Source organism: Bos indicus x Bos taurus, chromosome 2 (genome assembly GCF_003369695.1).
Source record: "Bos indicus x Bos taurus breed Angus x Brahman F1 hybrid chromosome 2, Bos_hybrid_MaternalHap_v2.0, whole genome shotgun sequence".
In the NCBI taxonomy this organism is placed as follows: Eukaryota; Metazoa; Chordata; class Mammalia; order Artiodactyla; family Bovidae; genus Bos; species Bos indicus x Bos taurus.
The window spans coordinates 34,019,873-34,036,342 of record NC_040077.1 but is presented as its reverse complement, the minus strand read 5'-3'; the positions used below and the strand labels follow the sequence as shown (position 1 = coordinate 34,036,342).

The following is a 16,470-nucleotide window of genomic DNA, read 5'->3' as shown; positions in this document are numbered from 1 at the left end:
CTTTTGGGTCGGCATGCCCTCACACCTCGAGGATGTATTTTCCTTTATTTTCTAAATAAAACTGATCTGTCCAAGAACTATAACACGGACTGTCCGAGAGCTGTGACGCGCTGAGGGCCTTAACATCTGTCGCTTCAAATCTTTGTTGTGATGAGACAGAACTGAGGAGATTACACTCCCCTGACAATACCTTGCCTTTTATGGTACTTCATATTTTTCAAAATACTTTCATACATACATATATATTGCTGTTGTTGTTCAGCTGCTCAGTTGTGTCTGACTCTTTGCTGCCCCATGGACTGCAGCACACCAGGCTTCCCTGTCCTTCACTATCTCCCAGAGTTTGTTTAAACTCATGCCAAACACATATATTACTTAATCATAAACACTGGGCAAGGGATGTGGGAAGCAGAATTCTAAGAAGGCTTCCAAAATCTCTGCCAGTGGTATATATTCCCTGAAAATTCCCCCGACCTTGAATATGGGTAGAGTTTGTGAATATGATGGGATTACAGTTAAAATTCCCATGACTATAGTTAGACTGTTTTAGCACACTTGAGAGAGTCTCTTGCTGGCCGTGAAGAAGCAAGTAGCTGTGAAAGGCCCCATGAGCAGGCCACATGATAAGAGTGACTCTTGGGGCTTAGAGTGCCCCCAGTAGACAGCTAACAAGAAAATAGCAATCCCATTCTTCAGTTGCAAGAAAATGACAGCCAACAACCTGAAAAGATTGGAAGTGATTCTTCTTCCAGGGTATCCAGGTGAAAACATCAACTGACACCTTGACTTTCAGACTTCTGAGATGCCGAGCAGCCTCTGGGCTACAGAACATGTGCAATAATAAATGGGTGTTGTTTTAAGCCACTTGTTGTTTAGTTGCTGTCATGTCCTACAGTTTTGTGACCCATGGACTGAAACCTGTCAGGCTCCTCTATTCATGGAATTTTCCAAGCAAGAACACTGGAGTGAGTTACCATTTCCTTTTGCAGGGGATCTTCCTAACCAAGGGATCAAACCCCCGTCTCCTGCATTGGCAGGCAGATTCTTTACCCCTGAACCACCAGGGAAGTCCTATGAAGCAACAGAAAGCTAATAAAAGCAAAAGCAGATAGCACTATTACCATTTCACCAAAAAGGAGACTGGTTCAGAAAGATGAACTGATTTGCTTAATTTTATTCTGAAATTTAGTGACAGGACTGAGATTAGTACCTTAGATCCTTATTTATACTCGAACACCCTTCCCACGGCAATATACTGCTCCACACTAAAGGGTTTTGCTGGGAGGTTTTTATTTTTGACCTCTGCCCACCAACAAGGTAGAAATTGAAAGCATAATATATTGTCTTCTTTCATATAGCTCAATACAGAGTAAAGCACTGACTTTTATTAATGTTCACATAAGTTCTGTAGTATGATGAAAACAATAAAAATCATGTAAATGTCAAGTTGATAATATTTTTAAAAGAAATCTTGAATCAAATGTCAGTCCTCATCACTAAACAAACAATATTCTGAATAGTTAAGATCAGGAAATGTGATTGGTAATTCTACCCACTTTTTGTATTGTTTCTTTGGTAAATTATTTTGGAAAACCACTACAAAATTCTTTATTTTGAGACAAGGCAAATCTAAGCCTTTGTGCACCATCATCGTTCCCCAAGCCTGGAAAACAAAAGAGAGAGGGAGAGGAAAGATTAAATGCACATTCAATTAAGAATTCCTTTTGGCCAAAGTAAAATTAAGCCCACAGCAATTTACTTACTTGGCCACATTTATTGCAGATTATCTCGCCATTTGTTTGATAATCAACACACATTGTTTGCAGTGCTTTGTTTCCTCTCACCAAGTACAGTTTCCTAAAATTATCAAGGAGTCAGAATCATCCCTGAGAATTCATATAGGACCAGTACACAGCCTATGGCACACACTACTGGGCTTGCCAGTCATCCACATGCATGCACCATTCTGCACTTCATCCCTTCGGCCAAATCATTGGCACACACCTCTCACAGTATGTTGCTTTTTATGGCTTCCTTCATGTCTGTTGATTATTTTAACTAGACTTAAGATGCTCAAGAAGTTGAAAATAAATATGAGCATTCACAAACTGATCTGGTTTGGGTGAAAATGGCTTTGGGTCTTACACTTCTCCTTTCCTGCCCTTGTGTATATATTTGAAAAATGGACACTTGAAATAAGGTTCATAATTTGGGGACTAAGAAGGGGAAGTTCTGGAAAAATAATGAATCTCATATGTACTATTTTGTTAGACCATTTACAATACAAACTGCTTTATCCCTTATAAAGAAACTTAAAGACTTTAAGTCTTCTCTTGGACTTACTTGAACTCTGGTGTCATATTGACATGGTGCATCTTCTCAATTACGTGGATATCTTCTCCAGAGCAGGCTGGCACACCACAGTTTTTACACAGAAAATTTATTAATGATGGCTTGCCCTTGAACTGCTTTGCAATACTTCTCTTGGTTTTCATTTTCTTTTCCATTATACTTTGCATCTGTAATTCCAAAATCTGCAAAAGAATATTCAATGTGATTTTTTTTTCATAGTTTCAATGAAGTAAGTTGCCTGGAATTCAAAGATCGTAGATAGTTATGAAAATATACATTTGACTTTTAGTCTAAAAATAAAAGTGATGAGGTGATGGTCCTCAAAGTGTTTAGTATAGAGTCTTCTCCTACAATCATGGAAATGTGGAATCCTTAAGTGTGCAAAACATACTCCACTCCATTTTTTAAAATGCTCTACTGTGAGAAAATGTTTGGCAATATTTAATAAAGACAAAGGGAAAAAGGCAAAAACAAAGAAACTCCTTCTAATCCGCATCTCCATAGGTTTTAATTTTATCTCATAAAATAAGTCTACTCTTTCTTCCACATGAAGTCTCTTTAAAGAACTAAACATTCTTACTTCATCACCCTTAGTCATTTCTTATCCATGAGAAGCCTCCAGTTTCTTTCATTTCTCTTCATATACTGTAACTTCCAGACTTGTCACTATTTTATCTCCTCTATACATTTGTGACAGAAAATACTAGTTTCCCACCTAGGTTCCATTCTTTGTAGTAACAGAACTATAATTTTATTCTGAGTGGAAATATACCTCTAAATAACTACATTTACGAGTCAGTGGCCTTTAAGACATAAGTCTATAATATGTTGAATGAAATTTCCAGAAAGGATCTTTAAGTATCAGGTAGCTGGCATGGGCACTGTTGCCTTTTCCATCTTTCTCCTCCTTCCTTCTTAGAGTGAACATGCAGCAGCTGAAATTCTAAAATCTTTGACCTTGAGAGTGGAAGCCAAATAGTAAAAAGGCAGAGAAGAGAAAGGAATTTTGGCATCTTGATGACATCATGGAGCTATTGTGTATGTCTAGATTACCCACAGTCTTTATATGAGAGAATAAAGTCTTAAAATTTTTATATTCCCAATTCTGCGGCTAATGGAGAAACTTGTTCATAACAGAAATAATATCGTTTATGAGAGATATAAAACTTGAGATAGAGACTGGCCAGTTCTCATACCTATACAACTTCACAGTAGACAATTCTAGTTTTTAAATAATTTACCTCCAAACTAAACCTCTCAAAGATGACAAATTGATATTAAGTTGTGGAGGAAGCCATTGTTTTCCTTAAAATCAAAGGGAAGTTTTCAGGAAAAGTAAACTATCGGTGCTGATGAACAAAACTGAATAGCCCAGCTCTCTGGCTCTCACCTCTGTTTTAGACCCTGACTCAAGGCAGCCATAGTTAGCACAGAAAAGAGAACAAACCTTGCAAGTGAACCTGTGGGCTATAATACGAGTTAATCAGATGAGTATGAAGACAAATTTCCTATGTAAATTATAACAATATAATGAATTGAAGTATTCTGTTCTTTAAAAGTTTAATTAGGCTGTTCTTGCAGGATATTTACAGTTCAGCGAGCTGGTGAAAAGATGATTTGGCATAGGAACAGATACATATGGGCAATTAAGAAATAACTATGAATGCAACAGAAAGAAAAAGCAAACAAAACCAAGGTCAGTGTTTGGATATGTAACCAGGACACCAGAAACCAAAAGAATAACGCTAAGCTAGTAAAGGATATGAAACAATTAAAAGGGCCAGAAAAGAAAAGAAATCATAACAAATATACGGGAGGCACAGCTATAATGAGTCTGCGTGCGTGCTCAGTCGTGCCCAACTCTTTGCAACCTCATGGACTGCAGTGTAGCACGCTAGTCTCCTCCATGGCATTCTGCAGGCAAGAATACTAGAGTGGAGTGCCATTTCCTTCTCCAATAATAATCAGTCTAATTCCAACTAAAATGTAATGTGGCAAATGTTGTTGGGTCAAGCCAGGGACAATGTTTAGTATCTTCAACTTACTCCTACAAGTCTGATTTGACTGAAGAAGCTTGGGGGTATAAAACTCAGTATATAAAATGTAATGTGGCAAATGTTGTTGGGTCAAGCCAGGGACAATGTTTAGTATCTTCAACTTACTCCTACAAGTCTGATTTGATTGAAGAAGCTTGGGGGTATGTATAAACTCAGTATATAACATGGAAAATAGACCTCCCCTTATATGTCAACTCAAACTGTTTATTAGTGGTTGCTCCAGTGTTATGTTGAGAAGGATTCTTAAATCAGTAGAAAGAAGTGTTTTGACCTGGCGGCCATGTGTGATGGGGTTTTGAACAGAGTAGTGCTGACACATACCTCGTGTCATTGCCATCCCTACTCTGGGTTTGTCTACCTGGAGCAATTCTAAGAGAGTTGGTCTCTTAGCCAAAGGAGACGTAAAAAAGATAGTCCATGGGGCCCCCAAAGAAACTGTGTCTTTTCTAGAGATTATCTGTGACTCATAAACTCCAGAGATGGTTCTAGAGTTTATACAAAACACTGGTCTTGAAACATCAATCTTTGAAAAACATCCCACGTGATTTATTCATTTAGTACTTTAAATGTAAAGTGCTAACTTTCCACTGGTATTATATGGCTACAAATGTTTGATTTGACACCACAAAATGTTTGGTTTGCCTTATATTTAAAGGGGTTTTAAAATATAAATTCGTGTAGAAACCTGGCCAGGAAACCTTGGAGTTGGTTATAGCAATGCACACCAATTTGAAAGCATCCCTTCCGTGAAACTCTATTTAGGGTAGAGCCAATTCCAATGTTAAGAAACTAACATTCACACCCATATGCAAGGGTGTGAATTTTCTTCTAAATGGATTGTTTGCTATTATAGTAGTTACAGTCTTTAATTCAGTGGTATGGGGGATTTCCTGAAATATTGTAGAAATACATTCTTCCTTTGCTGCATTCCTCTCACAACTCAAATGATTCTATGTTAGTAAACTGAGATGCAGCAAGATGGTATATGATCTATTTTCTTAACACTCGGGGCTAGCCTCAATGTCTCTCCCTCTTAGAGAGGCCTTTCCCAAACACCTAACCTAAAGTGCCCAATTAGATGTTTGTTTCACATTGTCTTGATCTAATGCTTCAGCTCTCCTCTCCATACATGTATTACTTGCTTTATTTCTCTTTATTTCTCCCCCTCAAATCTCACCATGTACTCTCTCAAATACAAGTTTCATGCAGGAGGGATCTATCTGTGTTGCTTGCAGTGACATTCACTGTTTTTACAACGTTGCCTAACACGCAGTAGGCACTTCACAAATATTTCTAAAATGAAAAAATTGTGCCTGTACAGATTAGATGGGACCAAAATGACCAGGTTGAATTGAATAACTGAGTTTCACTAGAATTTCTGGATCAAGGAAAATCTAAATTTATATTACCAAACTTTATAGAACAGTTCCCTGATGATTTCTGCCCACCACAGATCTTGAGTCTTTGTATGTGAATCTGGTCTCCGAACAGTGCTTCAAACTGGAACTTATAATTCAGCACAATTTCTGTCTAGAGGCTTAACCACAAAGAGATATCATGGCAACCACAGGCAGCCATTTAAAAGTGAAAACTAAATTCAGAGTTGGCCCAAAACAATACCTTATGAGCATACTCCTCTGGTTTCATATTTTGAACACGGTCTATAGCTTTATACATCATTTTCTCTCGGAAATCATTAACTGTTTCACGTTCAACAACCCCTGAACCGCTTTGGGCAACCAGGACATAGGTGCTCTCATCAGCTCTGGCTCGACCACGGGCCTGAGAACAGAAAGAAATCAAGTCAGTGAAGGGCTGTGCTTTGCTGCGAATGTACCTGCTTTTGTTCTGGAATGATATTCACTGCTCAGTATCCCATCATCAAAAGATTCCTCTATTCTCTGTAAAGTCAGTTATTATCCATTTTCTTAATAAGTTGGCTATTTGAAACTCAAAATGCACTTCAGTGAAAAACAATGTTGTAGAATGATGATGGTTAGGTTCCCACATGCATGGGTGCATGTGTGCTATGTCACTGCAGTCGTGTCCAAGTTTTTGTGACCTCATGAACTGTAGCCTGCCAGGCTCCTCTGTCCACGGGATCCTCCAGGCAAGAATACTAGAGAAGGTTGCCATGCCCTTCTCCAAGGAATCTTCCCAATCTAGGAATCGAACCTGTGTCTCTTATATCTCCTGCATTGGCAGTTGAGTTCTTTACCGCTGAGCCACCACGGAAGCCCACACCAGCCCTCAAAAGCCTCAATGACACAAGGCCATCCTGTCCTGCCCTTCTTTTCTCCAAGTACCCTTCTCAAACCCTGCAAACCATCATCAGTGATTTGGGCTGGGGGAGCCCAATTGCCCCCCTTCCCGGTAGGGAGGACAAATGGGGAGAAGGGCCTCTCTGACTTTGACACCAGAGCTGAGGTGAGTGCCGTTATGTTTCTAGCACCTACCTTCAATGTTCCAAGAAAACACACTCAATGTGGTGGTACATTTCTATGCTGTGCTGTGCTTAGTCATTCAGTCGTGTCTGACTCTTTGTGATCCCATGGACTGTAGCCTTCCAGTCTCCTCTGTCCATGGGGATTCTCCAGGCAAGAATACTGGAGTGGGTTGCCATGCCCTTCTCCAGTGGTCTTCCTAACCAAGGGGTCGAACCCAGGTCTCCTGCATTGCAGGTGGATTTTTTACCCAGCTGAGCTACCAGGGAAGCCCAATACAGTCCTTCACTTTTGTATAAAGAGTTAATACTAAGGCACATTTTGAGCAACAAAAAATGTTATGGCCTTGGCCAGGAACCTCACCATAAATGCTATCACCCTTGTGAAAAATTCATTCTGAGTAGTGAGGCATTAATAACACATCAACTCCTGAAATCCAAGTATTTCTTAATTTGGTGGCTTTCTGATTATCTGGTTGATTTCTCTTTTTGTAGGAAACAGATATATTTTTTAAACTATGTGTGCTGTTCTACTAAAAGAAATCAAAACACACACACAAACGGGCTTCCCTTGTGGCTCAGCTGGTAAAGAATCCACCTGCAATGCGGGAGACCTGGGTTCGATCCCTGAATTGGAAGATCCTTGGAGATGGGAAAGGCCACCCACTCCAGTATTCTGGCCTGGATAATTCCATGGACTGTAGAGTCCATGGGGTTGCAAAGAGTCGGATGCAAGTGAGCAACTTTCACTTTCCATTTCGTGTGTGCTGTTTTACTAAAAGAAAACAAAACAAGAGCATAAAATAAGAAATTAACATATTTGAGGTATCAGAATGTACCTGGACCATGGCTATTTCATTAGTGACGAGACCATAACGGATAACGATATTACATTCTTTAATATCCAGACCTTCTTCTGCCACTGTGGTAGCGATAAGCAGATTTATTTTTCCCGTGCGAAATTTACTAATGACTTCTTTTTGTTCATTCTGTAGAAACATTTTAGTAAATTAAATGTTGTACTGCTAAACACATTAAAATCTTCTAATTAGGAGAAGAAATACTAAATTGCAACTGGTCAGTGTAAATGAAAGGATTAGATCATACACGGATTTGCTGCCATCTGTTTTTGGCATTGAACAAAGACATGATGGTGAGGCAACATTTGATTTCCAATCTGGGATTACCGCACAATAACAAAAATATTTCCATCCTCCAGTCTGGAGGTGGGAAGGCCATCATTTGTGCCAAGGAAACAAACTGATGGGTGACTTAGGCGGAAGAAAGGAGGAGATGCTCTCAGCTGAGAAGAGGATACAGCAATGAGAAACTAAAATAGGCTTTGCTTTTTACTACATTAACTTCAGAATCTTCAACAGTCAGAGAATAAGATGCAGTGACACTTTTAAAAACAGTCAAATTTTGAGTCAGAGAAAAAATATACACTGTATTTTGCATTTGGTCACTTTAAGAGTCATTCAAGCAAAGAAACATGAAGTATTCCTGGCAGAACCTGAAAGCATTGATTGCCTCCAGGGAGAGGAGCTGGGAGACTGAAGGACACTGGTGTGCCCTGTACCTTATTAATTGTTAAAGAGGTAAATATATTATCTGTTCAAAGGATGATATCAATAAAAATGAAAGAATCGGTTATTAAAAACATAATTAAAACATATTTAAATTTTTAAAAATCTGAATTTTGAAAGTTAACATAGGAAAAGGAATCAAATATTCCCTTTGCTCTTGCATAGGAGGAACTGGTGAGCATAATCCTATTGATAATAGGATTATGTATACATCATAATCCTATTGATGTAGCCAGTGGAGTTTTATTTTCATAACTATTCTTATCAAAGCTGTTGATCCAGTAGCCTTTGGTGTATGTTTACCTATCTTTTGCCTCCATATATTAAACAAAAATACACCTGTCAGACAGACTGTATGTTCTCCTATTCCCATCCAATTCTTTTCAGAGGCAAGAAGACATATGTCTTTCTTTTTGACTTCTAACTGCTGGAGAATCCTGCAGAAAGATCCCTCTCCAGTCTTCTCTGGTAATTTTTCCTTCTTGCACTCATGCCCACTATTGATACAAACTTGACAGATCCTTGGATTTTAGATGTTTTTGCCTTCATTCAAAGGAGTAACTTTAATAGTGAGAATTTCAGACTCAGTGTCAGACCCCCACATCATATTACATAGATGCCTAACTCCTCTTCCAATGAGTAAGTCCAAGTCAGTCTACAGGTGAGGATGTGGGGAGTGAGGAAGGGGGTGTGTTCTATATTTTGGCATTCAGCTACCTAGTCAAAACTGGATAAGCAAAAAGTAGCTTGAATGCATACTTGCCATTTGTAACCCATCTCTTTCCAAAGATGAGCCAAGACTGCATAAAATCAAAGTCTTAACACTAAAGCTAATAGAATAAAAACTAAAAAATGGGATCAAAAGTGAAAAAGTATAGGTGTATCACTTGTAGGGATTAAAACAGAAGCTGAGAGAATGAACTTCAGTTTTGCTATAAGTTTCCTGGCAGCTAGGGCAAAGAGGAAAACATATCAAGTAAAGCAGCTCTCATCATAAAGAAGGATGTAAACTCCTTACCTAAAGAAAACAGTGCTTTCTTTGGCATAAACTTTAGAGGCAACTCCAGTATAAGTAGACCGTATACCAAGAGTTTTGGTGCACAATTTGAAGAACAACTTCTTTTCAACAAATGTTAAAACAAATTCAGTTTGTTCCAATGGACCAAATGATGATGACCATAATAACTAAAGTGTCCTTTTGTCCAGAAAAACTCAGGACCAATAGGACTTCAGAAGACATTTTATACTAACAAGCCATTTCTGTTTCACCTGTATTTATAATCTCTATAAGTGTCTTTTTTTCCTTCTTCCAAGAGTTTTTTTTATTGTTCACATAAGTAGTATAATAAATTAAAAGCAAAACAAAACAAAACTCGAAAAGAAAATCTCTCATGGTCCCAAATCTCTATCACATCAAATGTCTTAATTTTCCCAAGTTCCCTTAAAGATCTCATCCTATGCAAACATATTTTACAAGTTCTAATTATAATGCACACATTTTTGTGGAAATTTGATTTTTCCATTTGATATTATATTGTGACTGTTTTCCCATTTTGTTACTAAGTTTAAGTGTTAAGCATTTTTGCAAAAGAAACCCAATATAGAAAGTTCCTCCAAGAACATAGAGAAAGTGATTCCTAGAACAAAGTTTAGCCTCTCAAATGCCACATATTGATGGCTATTAAACTCACATTTTCTTTCAAGAACAGTTGTTTCATTCGATTAAAGTATTTGTGGGTTGGTGAGAAGATTGATGAAAAAAGACTACAGGTGAAAAGAAATGACAGCATAAGAACAAAAAATCCGAAAGGAAGTTTTCACCTGTGTCATGGGCTTGAACTCGCTGCTGTGTCCAGCGCCAATAAGATGGTGGGCTTTGACTCCTACTTCCGAAAATTTTTCATTTTCAATAATCCACTGGGAAAGGGCATATGCACTCTGTCGTGTTTTTGTGAAAATTATTCCTCGTGCTGATCCTTCAGTCCTTGAATATTGTTCCATTATGGTGTTTCTCAATTTGATGAGCTTTTCATTTTCATGTTCTGGGTTTTGGGCTAGTTTTTTCAACTTTTTCTTATTTCCTTTAAGAAAGAATTCATTTATTTCCTTTTTTAACTCAAGTATACTCGATTTACAATGTTCTGTCAGTTTCAGATATACAGAAAAGTATACAGAAATATATATATACATTTTTTAATATTCTTTTCCATTATGGCTTATTCCAAAATATTGAACACAGTTCCCTGGGCTATACAGTAGGACCTTGCTGTTTATCTGTTTTATATATATTGATTATAGTTTGTATCTGCTAATCCCAAACTCTTAATTTATGCCTCTCCCTCTGCCTTTCCCCTTTGGTAACCATAAGTTTCCTATCTATGTCTGTGAATCTGTTTCTGTTTTATAAATAAGTTTGTATCATATTTGACTTTCCACATATAAGTGATGTCAGATAATTATTTGTCTTTCTCTGAATGGCTTACTTCATTTAGCATGATAATCTCCAGGTTCACCCATGTAACTACAAATGGCATTATTTCATTCTTTTATAGCTGAGTAGTATCTTCCATTGTCTGTGTACATGTATAGCTACAGATAGAGATGATATAAATATAGATATAGATGTATAGCATCTTTATGATCCATTCATCTACTGATGTACATTTAGGTTGCATGCATGTCTTGGCTATTGTGAGTAGTGCTGCTATAAGCATTTGGATGCATGCATCTTTCCAAATTAGAGTGCTCTCTGGATATATGCCCAGGAATAGGGTTGCTGGATCATACAGTAACTCTGTTTTTAGTTTTTTAAGGAGCCTCCATACTGTTCTCAACAGTGGCTCCACAAATTTACATTTCCATCAGCAGTGCAGGAGGGCTCATTTTTCTCCACACTCTAGCACTTGCTATTTGTAGATGGCCATTCTGACTGTGTGAGGTGACAGCTTATTACTGTTTTGATTTGCAAGAAATAATTATCTTAAATTCATAAAATATGTGAATAACTAACTGGAAGACTTCATATAATGAAGTACTAAGAAGCTCAACTATAGTTAATCTTGTGCTGTATCCAATAATCAGGCTAGTTTTTAAAATAAATTTATTGTGGTCAACTTAATAATAAAGCCAGATGACCAAATGATAAATTAAGATAATACAGCTCATCGCTAGTTAACCCCATCAATTAGAAATAGCTCCAATATGAATGGAGTTTCTTATTTCAAAATGAGAGATTTTAAGAGAACTTTTTGGAGAGTTCTTAAGAAGCAGTGGGTTCATGCCAAAGACATAACTGCATGAGACCATGCAAAAATGTTACACTGATTCTTACCCCAAAATAGAGATATGAGAAAGTCATCTGTCTCGTGCAGCTTCAAAGGTGGTTTTCCATCACCCACATCATCATCACCATTGTCATCACTCTCATCACTGTCATCTCCTAGGAGGACCGCAAACTTCTTCTCTTTCTCGTCATTGTAGAAAGTTTCAAGGTGATTATATGCATCAATCATACGGATTGTATCATTAATTTGTAGGGCCTCATTGTACTTCCTCAGATGTTCTGCACAAACACGATCTTTGCGATTTCCTTCTTTTGCAGCTATGAAAAATATGTTATGTACAATGAAATAATGATAGAATACTCCCCCAAGTGTGCTGTGGACTTGAATATGTTAATATGTTTATGATACTGACTTGAAAATAGGCTTCACTTTGGTTTCGAAATGAGCAAATTAAGGCTCAAAATGTGCCATGAGCACAAAAAGGGGGCAAGTTTTCTGACTCCTAGACTTGCTACTTCTATTCTGCATCAGCAAAAAAAAAAAAAAAAAAAAACCACTTGATTCCTGCTGACTCTGAGGAATAGCATGAAAAACACATTAGTTAAGTTTGCATGTGGAAACAGAGATGCTAATATTTATCTTAATACTTTAAATATATAATAAGTGAAAGACTCTGGAGATTAAGAGAAAATGGATGAATTGGTGCCTCTTTCCTTAGATAAGGAGTCAGGACATTTTATCCTTGTACTACTTAGAACACAGAAATTCCATTTGCTAATATATTTGCTTTCAGTTTGCTTGGGAACATGTGACCTGGAATCTTGGTATAAACATGGGATAAAGCAAATGTTATGTTAAAACCCAAATTACCTTTTTTTTCCATTTGAATGAGCCATTGTTCGTAGGGTTGAGTTCCAAAATCTGACATTGGATTAATTTGGCAAAATGTTTGAATCTTTGTCATTATTTCTAGCAGCTTATCTTTAAATGGATCCTAAAAATAAATGATACACTTATTCTTACATGTTTATATTATTGAATTAATAACATTATCTTTATTAAAATAATTTATATGTTATAATAAATTTGATTCAGACTCATTGTCTAGACAAAGTAACAAGTTACTCTGATCACCTCTTTATACATTCATTTTTTTTTTCAGTTTCTATTTTACCTCCACCCTCAAGCCACACCACACCAACACCAGGTATCTGTGCTGGAATTTCCCATTTAAAAGTTAAAAAATAAAATTAATGAATGTTATACATCTTAAATGCTAATAGCTATTTTAAAAATACATATTAATATCCCAATTATTTAAAAAGCCTGAACTTAGTTTAAAAAAACATTCCTTGGTGAAGAACTGGTTTCAATATTATTTGTACCAAAATAAAATTTTAAAAGGTAGAGTTTTGAGAAAAGCCAGATATAGAAGAATACATACTATGGGGATTTCATTTTTTATTTTTGGCCACACTGCTTAGCATGTGGGACCTCAGTTCCCTGACTAGGGATCAAACCCACGCTTCCTGCACTGGAAGGATGGAGTCTTAACCACTGGACTGCAAGGGAAGTCCCTTGATCTGGATTTTGGTTATACAAGTGTTTTCAGTTTATGAAGATTCAGAAATCTGCACACTTATGAACTTGAACTTTTCTGTATGTGCGTTATATTAATACTTCAATTAAAAAGTATGTGAAGTGAAAGTCACTCAGTCATGTCCGTCACTTTTTGACCCCGTGGACTATACAGTCCCTGGAATTCTCCAGGCCAAAACACTGGGGTGGGTAGCCGATCCCTTCTCCAGGGAATCCTCCCAACCCAGAGAGTGAACCCAGGTCTCCAGCACTGCAGGTGGATTCCTTACCAGTTGAGCCACCAGGGAAACCCAGTAAAAAGTATACCCAAAGTTAATTAAGTTGGAGGAACCTGAAGGAGGGCATGGCAACCCATGCCAGTATTCTTGCCTGGAGAATTCCATGGACAGAGGAGCCTGGTAGGCCTAGTCCATGGGGTCGCAAAGAGTCAGACACAACTGAACGACTAAGCACAGCATAAGTTAATTAAGTTAAAAGATAGGGTAGCAAATTCTTTGAGGATGCTGAGGATTAGTTTTAATGATTATGATTAGAAACATGCATTTAAACTTATTGAATAAAACTGAATGAAAAAAGTGAAGAAAAATCAAGTTCAGTCAAATATGCTAGTTCAGCTGGAACAGACAGTTCTATTTTTCAAAATTTCCAGAAAAGAATGACCTATGGAGATCGGTTGCTAACATTAGTTTGGTGCCTATATTTCAAACACAATATTATCTATTATGCATATTTCATAACTCAACATTCTTATGAGGTGGATTTGCAAAGATTACACTTACTATTAAGGACACACAGCTAAAATTTATGGTGCTTTTTATAGTTTACAAAAGAAAGTACTGACATAATGTTCTAGTCACAATGTTCACACTGACTCAGGTTGATTTTTGTAATAAGATATTCATAGCAAAAACACTTTAATATTTAAAGTAAATGTTTCACTTCTTTACTGTAAGTATTTTCCTAAGAAACCAAATATGTCAATTAGGTGGTATACCTGTTATCATTGCCAACTGAAATCTGGTAGTCAAAAATGGCTCTGTTCAATGTTGGGAAAATCAATTCAGAAAAGTAAAACGAATAAAAGAAACTATGGTAATATCTCTAGTTTAGCTTTACAACCTTCCCCACCCTTATCCTTTCTCTCCCACCACAACTGATACTTAGTAAACAAAGTACTAAGCTACTCTTTATACAAACTAGAAAACTAAAAGATTAAGAATTCACAGCAGTGTTTTGCTGCCTAATATCAATAAAAAAGAATAAAACAAACTTTTCTGCAAAAATTTAAAATGATATTATTCAGAGTGTCAGTGTAAGATAATCTTTGCATCTTTCAGTTGAATATAGTATCATCAATAAAATAAATATAAAAATTTAAGCACATACTTTTTTGGTATCATCTGCAATTACAAACTTTTTGCATGGCTCCTTTATTTGCTCTTTAAGTAGATTAATATTTTGTTTCACGGTTTTAATGGTAACTGCATCAAGATTGGCACATATCTGAAAAAGAGACACTTCAATATTCAAATACTATTCCTTTTCAATTGATTCAATGTAGAATTTTTTCTTGTGTGAGAAATATGTAGCGTGATTTGCTAAACACAGTATTTTAGTACTGCTTCACTGTGGGTCCAACCAGTAACATTCATCCTGGTAGAGTAAAAACAGAACAATCAAGTTGGTAGAAAATTCCAGAAAAAGTATTTCTTTTCATTTCTTAAATTCCATTTTTCCAGATGGAAAAAGTAACATGGAGAGAGTACAGAAAATTGCAGAGATGCGAAGAGAATGTTTATAAGCTAACCGTATTACACAAGGCATTTATGGGTCACCTTGACATCCATGGATCATATTACCACTTTCTTCTACACATAAAAGAGGACAGTACAAAGGTAGGAGCAGACAAAGCCCATGTACCTGGATTTCGATTGGACATAGTCCTTAATTCTAGTAATAGATAATATGTTGGGGAAAATAATTGTGCTTTTATCTACTCTATATCCTTTTTACCAACTTCAACTTAAAAATAAGGGACTTAAAATGCAAATACAATGCCTTCGTGTGAACATCTTATGTGAATTACTCTGAATTCTTTCAGTGCTTGAGATCAACAATAGTACGATATGTGTTGTTACCATTTTGGGGCAGCGGACAAGAAATATGTTTTTAATTAAGATTCTCATATCTCCATTTCCCATATAATTTGAATTACCTGGAACCTGAGTATCACACAGAACAACAACAACAAAAAGGCACAGAAAAAAACATGCAATTTTGAAATGCATAGAGTATGTATGAAAATTAGAAACTTTCACAGTTTATGCATACTTCTATGAATAGATCATTAAGTTTGACAATTAGGGATAGATATTTAAAGGCAGGTATTTAATTTGTCCCAATTTTTCACTAAGTTTGCTCTCCATAATTTTTTTGATATTGTTCTCTGTCACAGTAATTTACTAAAGCACTTACTGCTTTGAACAAGACTGAGTCTATTCACTTCAAAGCGTATAGATTTCTTTTAACTCATGAGCATGGAATACCATCCTTCATGCATTCCACAGCACTTGGACTTAATCTTAACCGAGAAGCACTGGCATTTGCTCTAACTTTGGTTTTTTGACTCATGCATAAAGTTAATGACTTACTTTTAAAATGTGTTCTTCGGCTTTGGCTTGCTTTTTGGCTCCTCCAACACCTGGTGAAGCTGTTAGTCCCACTATCTGAGGTAAGGGAATCACTGGTTTGTTTTCTTTCTTAAGTTTATTGTTTTTCAACTTCTGTTTCAAATAACGCCTCATGATGTTGTTATAGACCGCTTCTTTGTTGGTGTGATGGCATTCATCAATAATGATGAGAGAAAAGTCTTAAAAGGAAATTAAAATGGTTTATTTGTCCATATTGGCAAAATATAGTGAAAAAGTACCTTTAAGTTAGTAAACTTAGCAGCCAAGTATCTCTCACTTTTTAAAGGGAAATGTACATTATCCTAGCCACCTGTATATACAGATGTTTGTGCATATTAATCATGAAACTATTCCTGTTATTATCCCCATTTAATAGGTGAGTCTCAGAAAATTTATAGATCTAAAAAGTGTTATGGGATGGATCAAATCCTGACTTACTCCCCAAAACTCTTAGAATTA

The 16,470-nt window shown here is 36.6% G+C and overlaps 1 protein-coding gene across 1 annotated transcript in view; it reads right to left on the bottom strand.

Annotated features, from left to right (window-relative positions):
- Positions 1-1,156: 1,156 nt before the first annotated feature.
- IFIH1 (interferon induced with helicase C domain 1) overlaps positions 1,157-16,470 on the bottom strand; it is a 56,205-nt gene continuing 40,891 nt past the window's right edge. Inside the window, exons 7-16 of the mRNA XM_027559234.1 lie at positions 15,973-16,190; positions 14,708-14,824; positions 12,593-12,716; positions 11,770-12,039; positions 10,260-10,519; positions 7,692-7,841; positions 6,030-6,191; positions 2,344-2,534; positions 1,764-1,857; positions 1,157-1,663 (exon numbers count right to left, since the gene is read on the bottom strand). Coding sequence (XP_027415035.1) covers positions 1,484-1,663; positions 1,764-1,857; positions 2,344-2,534; positions 6,030-6,191; positions 7,692-7,841; positions 10,260-10,519; positions 11,770-12,039; positions 12,593-12,716; positions 14,708-14,824; positions 15,973-16,190 — 1,766 coding nt within the window. The 3' untranslated portion in view covers positions 1,157-1,483. The remainder of the gene's footprint in view (positions 1,664-1,763; positions 1,858-2,343; positions 2,535-6,029; positions 6,192-7,691; positions 7,842-10,259; positions 10,520-11,769; positions 12,040-12,592; positions 12,717-14,707; positions 14,825-15,972; positions 16,191-16,470) is intronic.